Raw genomic sequence first — 10,069 nt, 5'->3', positions numbered from 1 at the left:
GGGAGGGTTTTGCTGAAGCAGGCTCTTTCTGCCGCTTGATGTTCCCAAGCAGGTGGCTGGCTCTAAATACAGCTCGCGCCTCGACGCCTCCCTGGATTAGCTCAGCACTACGTCCCTGATGCAATGGGGAACAGCCAGAAAAAAGAACCTTCTGCTTTAAGTGAATCTTTTGCAAAAAAATGCTACTCCTGTCCTCACATAAGCTATGGTGCTGTTCCTGCCAGCACCGAGCTTTCCCTGTGCTGAAACGTCAGTCAGTGCAACCGAGACGCAGTCCCAAGTGCCTCATGTGACCCAGTTCTAATAATAAGCTACCAGGAAAGAAGGGACAGCACAGCTTGAGGGTGAGTTCAAAATAAACACCATGAGAACACTGGTCCTGGGCCTTACCCAAGGTTCACCAAGCCCACTGTCTTGTGCTTAGCTGTGGCTGAAAGTGAATGCCTACAGAATGTAAGAACACACAAGCATTAATTATACTTGTGTATATAATAATAATAACACTCTCCCAGCTTCCAGCTGCAGTTTATGAGCTTGCTGATCTGGATGGAGTTTCTAAGTATTTGGTAACCCTGAATGGATTTCTGTCCCTCAGACTTTTCCACTTGAATGTCTATAGGCTTTTACTCTCTGCAGCATTCTGTGGCAAGTGTTATACAGCTCATGTAAACCCCTCCTATTGTTTCAAACCTGATTTCCACTGACTTCATCTAATGCCCCCAGTTCTTGTACTGGAAAATGAAATGAGGAGGTGTTTTCACTGGAACTCTACATAGGTCCCTTCAGGTGACTGGTTTTGTGATTGCTTTAAGCAGATCTAAGTATGCCAGAGCTGTAGTGGGGACAGTTCCTTTCACTTCCACCTTCTCCCAGGTTGTGTAGACCCTCTTGACAAATGTGTATTTTCTGAATGAAGTGCCACTGGGGAGGCAGTATTTTTCCTTCATTTTGGTTCCTTAATCTAACTTGCCAAATACCATTCAAAATACAAGTTTTTATGCTGATAGTGGAAAGCAGTGAAGTACTAATGTCATGTCACATCATGACTTGAGTTATGGATAGTGTAAGTGACAGGTAAGGAGGTCCCTTTTCCTCTTAGCAAACTGCAGCAGACCATGCTTTCTGTTTTAAGAAGTTACAGGACTATTCTTCTGCTTTTGCTTATGTTGACTGGAATCTTTTTCCCTGCACAAATGTGCACTCAAAGTAAATCTGTATATAAGGAAGCAATACAGATAGGCAGGAAATATAAGCAACACTGACGCCACAAATTAAAAGCACTTCTGTGATTTGACAATGCCCTTGAAAAAAGTTTCTGCCTAATTCATTCCTTCCACTGAGATAAGTAAGTCGTGCTTCCAAGATCACTACCATGCCATTGGTGGCATGGATGCCCTACTGAGTCAGCTTCACTCTGTGCTCTTCCCTTCCCTGCCCCTGGTGAAACAATGCTCTCCCAGGATGAGCAGTATCTTCAAGAGCAGGTACTAATTTACAACAGGAGCAGCTTTCACAGCTGTGGCTTTGTAGGACAGATGCTCAGAGGCATGCAAAACATTATCCTGATGGGAGGATTCCATTAATCTTGCTCATATGTGTCTAATTTTGCCCAGCCTAAAGTCATTAAGATGCATTATTTCACTCACATGAATTTCAGATTTTTTAATGCTGTGTCTTCAAAAGGTTTCCAGACTAAAACCTACTGTAATGTGAATGAAGTATAAATTATAATGAAATATTAACTCATATAAATCCCTATTAATTTTTATGGAGAACTTCAAAGCAAAAAAAGCTCCTCCTCCACCACTCTGCTGCTTTGTGAGGTATAAAGATTGTCCTAGCACTGTTGGGTTTTAAATGTGATTTCCTATTTGATCTTTTCACACAACAATGTCTTACCTTTCTCTCATCAATGGAGATCTTCTGCAACATTTAGGAAAATCTCAACAGTCAAAAGGATGTCTGAAAGGATCTTAAATACGCTTATTTTGCAAAGCACTTGTGTACAGTGAAATAGGGAGGGATTTCTACATTCCTCTAAATGCTAGGCAGAATCAGCATTCATGTCATAACCTCTGCAAGAATGAAGAAGGAAATGTGGTCTGGAAAGGAAGAGGTTCAACTCACAAGTCACCATTGTATTAGTCTTCTAATAACCTTGCAAGTGTCTTCCAGCAGAGAAGAAAATGATCAGAACTGATGCTTCAAATGCAAACAAGCAAGCAGAAATGTATTTACTTAATCTGTCAGGGAATCTTTTAAGGTCAACTAATCAATAAATCCAACCAGCAGCAAAGGGCAAAACTAAATTTGATTATCATTTCATGGTTCACCACAAGGTAACAAGCTAATTTTCAGGCAGAGTGGTAGCATGAATTTCAAATGCTGCTGCTGTATTAAAAATCACATTGGTTTAAGTACTGATTAACTGGTGACAGGAAAAGTGACATCCTCAAAGCATCTTAAAACTAATTTGTATCAATTAGGCCAAGCCACTGATGTAAGCTAAATGTCTACCTGATATTAAAGCATGGGTGATCCAAAGCTACTGATACAGAACTGATTTAGGATAATTTGGAGTGCAAGTGAGCTGAGGAGTCCAACTTACAAAATGCTTTGAAGACCTGACATAGTCTTTTTAACATCCTCTATATACTACATGATATACATTATCTTTTTGAAAACATATTTAACAAGAAAAGACTCGTGCAGTTTGCTGACCCAGGCTGCAAACATTTATTCTGCTGGTGTGGGTCTTGTGGCTGACACACCATAATGTTTAGCAGACCAGAAAAAGAGGAACATTTCTGTAGGGGTGCCTGGGCTCTCAAGAAACTGTCCTTGTCATATCATCAAGCCTGAAATGCAACATTTTTCTTAGGAGAACATGCATGTGAGAACTGTAACCAAACTGAGAAAGATGATGATGTTACGCTCCCAAGTAAAGGGGACTCAAACATCCTTTCCAGCTAGGTGCAAATATTGAACTTGCCTCTGGCATGAGCAGAAACCAGGGACAAACTTGGTCTGTCTTAACCACTTCAGTGCATTCATCCAGTAGCACCACTCAAGGCAGAGCAGTTCCACCCTGCGCAGTGGTTATAGTGCTGCTGTTGGCTGTGCTGGTTTTGGAGGGACTGAGCTATCAGAATTAATCCATTTACCGTTCTCTTGGCCTTTTATGTCGATGCATAATTGTCTCATTTTTGCAGTGTGCACGGATCATGGGAAGTTGTATGTGCACAGCGGCTCTGCAGGGTGAAACTCAGTGGGGTGGATGTAGATAGGGTTGCCTGTTCAGCAGTCCTTCCTTTGCCGCAGCTGAACATCCAGGTTTCGCAGGTGCTTCAGGAAACCACGATTGGGTGAAATCCATCGATGCTCCTTCACTGTCTTGATGGCTTCAACTAATGGGAGGTGGTGATTTATCATGAGATATGCTAGCACTAGAGAAGCTGATCTGCTTACTCCAACTGCACAATGTACCAATATTTTGGCTAGTAAAAAAAAAAAATACAGGCATCAAGATAAGCAGTACAGTGGATGAAATTTAATTTAAATGTTTTTCTCACTCTTCTGATAAATCACATGAACTGCTAATCAGCTAAGTCTAATTTGCCATTGTTACAGTCACTTGTATGAGAAATGCCAGGAGACCCCAAACTGATCTCAGAAACACTGGTAAATCAAAGAAAACCCTCTTAGAGTAATGAAGCTGTTCTGTTTTGACCATGAGGAAAAGAAGACCCATTAGCTTCAGCAGGGTGGCTGATGCAAGGAAGGATGCTAAAATCTGGCCTGAATGGATGGCACAGCCACATTAGCCACCAAGAAAAATGACTGGCCTAGTACTATTGCATAATCAGGCAATTTGATGCAACTGTAGCTTTATTTTGAAGTCAGAACTTGTGATACAGAGACATCTCCATTAATGCCAGTTTACTCATGCTGGAAGCATTTTTTTTAAAATGTAAAACTGGTTAATTATATTTTATTGCACCACTGCCAAGAAGCTCAGTTTCTTGTGGAACTCACTGTAAATTTCCTTGGATAAAAGTAAATCTCCTTTTTGGAGGCACAGCCTTGCAGGCTCTGTTCACACAAGAAACTCATCTACAATATATGAACCTCTTTATATAGTTGGTGATTGCAGAAATCAGAGCATTAGTCTTTTATTCATTTGTTCTTGCAATAAGACAGTCTCCATTTCCAATGCATCTTTTTGCTTCTCCCCTTTTGAATGAGCCTTACCTTCCAAAAAATTTTCTCTCTCCTTCCCAGGCTCTCTCCTGCACGGTTCATCTGTTTTGTCACGTCAGCTTTTTGGGACCTAGTCAGAGCTACACCCACATACACAGCACTCCCTTCTCCTGCCACCCACCGTGCAGGTGACCAGCACCTGGCAGGACACCAGGTAGTGACTTGTCCACCACTGAGCTTTGTGGAGCTGACCTGTTACATGCTGACTCACATCAAAATGTGACCAACAGTAATTTCATACCTCCTGGCGTGTTCAAGGCATTGTGGATAAATTGTGCAGCAGAGAAAAAGAACTGGCTGATATCAAAGCTTGGCAGGTCATGGGCAGGTACACCATAATAATCAATGGTTGCTCCATAAAAGTCCTGGCCTCCTTGGCTGTATGATGTGCCATGGGCAGCGTTTAAAACATGGGTCACACCCATCTTCCACAAAACAAATCTATTGTGTGCTGTTACTCTAAGGAAAAGACAAAGACAAATCAAGATGGGTGCAGTGATATTCACAGAGCAGAAGCATTGAGATTGCATCTCCCAAACTACTGCTGGAGCACCAGCCCATGCATCGATTCTAAGGGCTAATCGAGAAGGGAATACCAGATTAGTCATAATTTTATCTCGGAAATCGTGCTGTCTTCAGCGTGAACGACAGCAATTAGCAAAACTATGAGCTGTCTAAAGCCGCACCCAAGAGGCATACTAACAGAAGGTATGGCAGAGGCGTGTCCATAAAGCTGTACTTACAGGTCCCCTAAGAAGAGATTAGGCCATACTTCATCAACGTGGTTGCAAGAGGGCCGCCCAGTGTTCAGGAGCAGCTCGATTTCCTTGAGCGAGGGCACATCCTCCGGGCACGTCCCAGCGCCTTCAGCGTCCTGGGTGTCCGGCACCCCTGCCCCAGCCATGCTGAGATCCGGGCGGAGGAAGGCACGGGGCGCTGCCAGCCCGCTCGCTGCCGGGGCAGGCGGCGAGATGGGCTGGGGCAGGTGCCGGGCAGCCGGGCTGGCAGCCGGGCATGCCCGCCCCGGGGCTGGCCGCTCGCCCCTGCCCTGCCCCGACCGGCACAGCCGCTCCAAACACATGCAGTACCAAAGTGGGCATTGTGGATCCTTGCTGGTCCATTCTGCTTCTCTGGGCTCTCCAGCGCCGCACTGTTCTGCCACACAGCAGCCTTGGCGCCCGGGACGTCAGCCACGTGTGGCACAGCCCCCTGCCCGCAGGACACGCACTAACACTGGCTGTCACTGTCCCCAGCCGTGTCTCGACACAGCCGTGGCAGTCATCGAGATCTGGGCATTCATCGCTAGCAATTAAAGCCTGATAAAGGAAAAATAGCAACCTGTCCCACTAACAACTGAACAGGTGAAAGGGTGAGAAACACAGCAGCAGGTCCCACCAACACGGTCACCAGAAGGCTAAACACCAAGGATGATGATGATGATGATGATGATGATGATGATGATGATGCCTTGCCTGTCACTGATAATCTAGGGAAATTTGTTTCTTGAAGCTACTGTTTTTTCACAAAGTGAAATTATATGAGATATCTGTACTTTTTAAGTTTTTAATATTTTCTATTGCAGTCCTTCACTAGGTTAATACAGCACACCTGCCACATACTGCATGATGCCTCCCTCTGTTGAAAAAAGAACAAAAGCCAGGAGGGTAACGATTGTCAGGTGAAACTTGTAAGCCACTAAGTTTATATAGGAAAGTCTGGTGAGCCATAAATTGGAGACCCACTATATCAAATTGTAGTATTAGTGGGTCTTTTCAAGTACAACAGTGCCTGTGCTTCTGCACGATAACTCCTAGCAGGGGGCTGCAAAATTGTCAGTGGTGGAGCTACAAGGCAGAACAAAAGAAATGGTAATGCTTTTCTTCTGTAAGCCTGGCAGTCCAGGAGAGAAGGTGACCCATGAGGAGAAGCTTGTTGCTAAGAGTTTCCCCTATAGAAAAAAGGTCATGAATAGAAGGAACTCTTGGTCAGGTCTGAGCCACCTTCCATATGCATTGATATACGATGATGGATTTGCTTTATTTTATCAAGAAACATATCATGGACATTCCAAGCTGGGTATTAAAGTCTGGACTAACTAACTGGGCTTAGAAATACTAAATGAGAGATCATCATAATATAACACAATAGTTTCCAGCATCAGAGGACAAAATCATATGCAACAATTTTTTGTACAGAATATTTCATGAAGCAGAAATTACTTATATTCTGTGGTATTTAGGGAAGAAACTGTTTAAAAGCTTCTGGTGTACAAAGAGACTTGTTACTTCCTACTGCCATATATGTTCTGACCTAAAAAACTGAATGAAGAAAACTACAAGCAACAGTGCTGCAGTGCTTATTTAGAGGGTGTAGTGGGACATGCAGCCAGGCTCTGCTGTGGGTGAGGCAACCAGCTGGCCAGACCCAGCAGAGGAGAGGACTGGAAAAATGGCTAAAATGAGATTTCAAGCACTATGTATATGCCCTTAACACATTACCTTGTTTTTCTGTTTTGTTCTCGGGTTTGTTGTTTTGATAAACTAGTGCGCTTTAAGCTGATTGATGCATGCCCATGAATCAGGAAAATTAACTGACTGAGCTGAGGCTAAGCTGTTCAATTAATTTACTTTTCTCAGGTTTCTGGGTGGAGACTCAAGGTGAGGCTTTACTATCAGTTTTTTATAAATGTAACCCCAGCCCATTTGTTGTTAATCAAGTTCTGTGAAAAAGGTGAAACTCATGGTTAAGTCCAGCCCTTTTGAGCTGTAAAACTTTTACTGGCCTCTCCACCAGCTGCAATGACTAAGAATTCACCAGAGTTAATGACTAAGAACTCAAAGTTTATCTGTGGTATGAAAGGTGACAAACAGAAAAGCACAAACTCCAGAAAAGGGATCCCCAAGTCCTCTGTGTGTCAAACATTTGTATGCATAACATCCATCTACTTCAAAACTCTGCCATTCTACACCTAACATCTTCTAAACATTTAACAGTCTGCAAATGTGGCTTTGGTAAAGCTGTGTCACTGACTTTTTTAGCCAGGAGTTGCCTTTGAAACAGGCAGGAGGCAGAGATCTGGCTTTCAGATGGATTTGCCTATCTACATCTGTGCTTCTTCTCTGGCCCTTTTAACTGCTAAGAAAGGATGTAGAAAACAACAGACTAGATATGGTCACACTAAATGGAGGCAAGTTTAGCACTCTGTACAGGAGGCACTTTTTGAGATTCCTATCATTTGGAGGTTCTCCTGGCTGTTTGAATGCTGGGCAACTCTAAACCAAACCTTTGTGTGCAATTCTATATGAACATGAAACAGCTGCTGTTTTAGCTGAAATTAATGCATGCCTAATATTGGAACATGCAACAGACATCATTCTAACCAGACTATGCCTTCGTGACTGCTTAGAAGGTAGCACGTGGTGCAATAATCTAAATCAAACAGTCCCTGGCTAATAATGTATAAATAGTGCAATTTGCCATGGAGTGCTCTAGTAGCACATGGAATGGCATTGCCAGGAAAATGTGCAGCAGTTGAAAACAGGAAATTCATGGTGGCTCTTCTATTTCTTCCCTTGAAAATACTCATATCAGTTCTAACTGATGCCATGCCATCTCTCTACTGAAAAAAAAAAGAGCCAAAATCAGACTCCTTTCACATATCCTGAAAGAAGGCAGCTTTTACAGTGAAAATGTTACAGCATGGCAGTTCAGTTAGATAGGATTTTATACATACCGTATCTCCAGCTGCAAAAGGGTTCTTCTCATTTCACTCATTAGCCTGTTGTCAGGATTTGATTTTTGGGATGGTTAGCTACTGAAGAAGAATAGAAGTATTTGAACTCTGGTACATTTTGAGCAACACTGAGTGAGTGAGACAACGTTTTCTGGTGATCCACAACAATGTACTTTTAACACATGGAACAATTTCGTCTGCTGAGGACATGGAGTTTATTATTTTTCTTTTTTTCCTTTATTATCCTCTTCTAATAAGCTTGTTTTATGTCTTAGAAAAATTATTATGATTCACTAATTTGATTAGTCCTTAGGCATTCAATTTCTTATTCTTCCATTACAGAAGTAAGACATTTGAAGATAAAATAGATGTGTGAAAGTTCACACATGACTGAACTAAGTATGCTTCAACTGAAGTACAGAGATTGTGAAGAAATTATAAGGCAGGAATTGATCTGTAGATAAATGAGATTAACAAAACCCCACCTCAAACCTAGAAAAGGAAAAAACCCATTATTTAAATCAACTAGCACTTCTAGTGCAAGATACCCCCCTTGCCATGTTGTATTCTTTGCTGAATAAGAATTTTCATATGCAATTAATTCTCTGTTCAGCTGACACCCTTTTTTTTTCTGTGTAGGGCCTTAACATTTGAGATAGATTGTTTCAAATTATTAAATGCTAACAGTGTTACTTAATGACAATGTTAAAAAAAAAGCCCATTACATTAACACATCTCATTTTCCTTTCTTCTATAATATATTGCAACTTGAGCTAGTTGGGAATTTTCAATATAAATTTCCTTTCTTTTATTGCATTAAGTATCAGCCTGAACATTAAATCAATATAACTATGTGAATTGAATAAATTGTTTTCAATCTAAAGATACATCAGAGTTATTACACATTTTAAATACTTTTTTTCCTTGGCAATCTACAGTTGTTTTAAAAATATCTGTAGCATATAATTTGTCATAAATTCTCAAACTGACTTGTCAGCACTGGCACTGCCTGTCAAACTTACATCAGTGCCTTCGTGTCACATGTTACGAAGTGACATAACTCAAAGTGATGGAATGAGGTTTATTGGAAACTTCTGTTAAATAAAGCACCAACTATTTAGATAATTCACCCTTTTAAAGAACATCAAATGTTAGCAAGAAGAAGTAGTTTTCAGTTTTGAAGTGCAACAACCAAGCAGCTATTACATATCTAAGTGTTACAAGTTTTACATTATGCTCTCTTACTTTTCTGTGCAAGCTTATTTAGTAATTTTCAAGATATTTGCTAGGTGATGAAATTAGAGCAGAGCACTGCCATTGGCAGTGATAACTTGAGATAGAAACTGACCATCGCACCTTTTCCAGTGCTGAAGTTCACAGAATCAGAGTTTTATTAGGGTTGGAAGGGATCCCTGGAGATCATCCAGTCCAACATCCCTGCCAAGGCAGGGTCACCTAGAGCAGGTGACACAGGAACCATTCAGGTGCGTTTGGAATGTCTCCAGAGGAGACTCCATGCTCTCCCTGGGCAGCCTGTTCCAGTGCTCTTCCAACCTCCACATACAGAAGCTCTTCCTCACGTTGAGGTGGAACTTCTTGTGTCTTTGCTTATGGCCATTACTCCTTGTCCTGTCACTGGGCAAATCGCTTCTGCAAACCAGCCCAGCAGCCTCCACAGCCTGGCCCAGGCTGCTCTCCACTGTGTATGTGTCTGTCTGTGTTCTTCACCTTTGCTCTGCAGCTCTGGGGTTCCCTGCATGGGGTTCTCTGCATGGAAATCTGTTGCTGGAATAACACACCTTAGGACCTTAAACTTCAGATAGTCTTGGATTAACATGCATGTCTAAATACAGCTCATTTTATGACCCAGACTTCTAAAATCTGGAGACTGAATTTGGAAAGTAATTTTTTAGGTGGATTGCTGGTTTTGCTACAGCGTAGGGAAACAGGGTTAGGAAACTTCTGCTTCCATTTTTGTTTCCTTCCTGGAATCTGATGAGCTGGTAGACCCTAGTGCATGTTTATATGTAAAATAAAACAACAAGGCCATAGCACTCTGAACAAAGCAGCAGTTTC

The 10,069-nt window shown here is 42.0% G+C and overlaps 1 protein-coding gene and 1 long non-coding RNA gene across 13 annotated transcripts in view; one reads left to right on the top strand and one right to left on the bottom strand.

Annotated features, from left to right (window-relative positions):
- Positions 1 to 10,069, top strand: part of LOC135306453 (uncharacterized) — a 34,060-nt gene that overhangs the window by 22,736 nt on the left and 1,255 nt on the right. The window lies entirely within an intron of this gene.
- Positions 305 to 5,341, bottom strand: DUSP13A (dual specificity phosphatase 13A). The gene is given in 5 exon segments (XM_064430409.1): positions 305 to 3,497; positions 4,502 to 4,719; positions 5,004 to 5,214; positions 5,217 to 5,307; positions 5,309 to 5,341. Coding segments are annotated over 5 exon segments (753 nt in total). The 3' UTR covers positions 305 to 3,297.

The sequence above is a fragment of the Passer domesticus genome, chromosome 8 (genome assembly GCF_036417665.1).
Source record: "Passer domesticus isolate bPasDom1 chromosome 8, bPasDom1.hap1, whole genome shotgun sequence".
In the NCBI taxonomy this organism is placed as follows: domain Eukaryota; kingdom Metazoa; phylum Chordata; class Aves; order Passeriformes; family Passeridae; genus Passer; species Passer domesticus.
The sequence above is the reverse complement of the archived record's forward strand: the minus strand, read 5'-3'. Positions and strand labels throughout refer to the sequence as shown.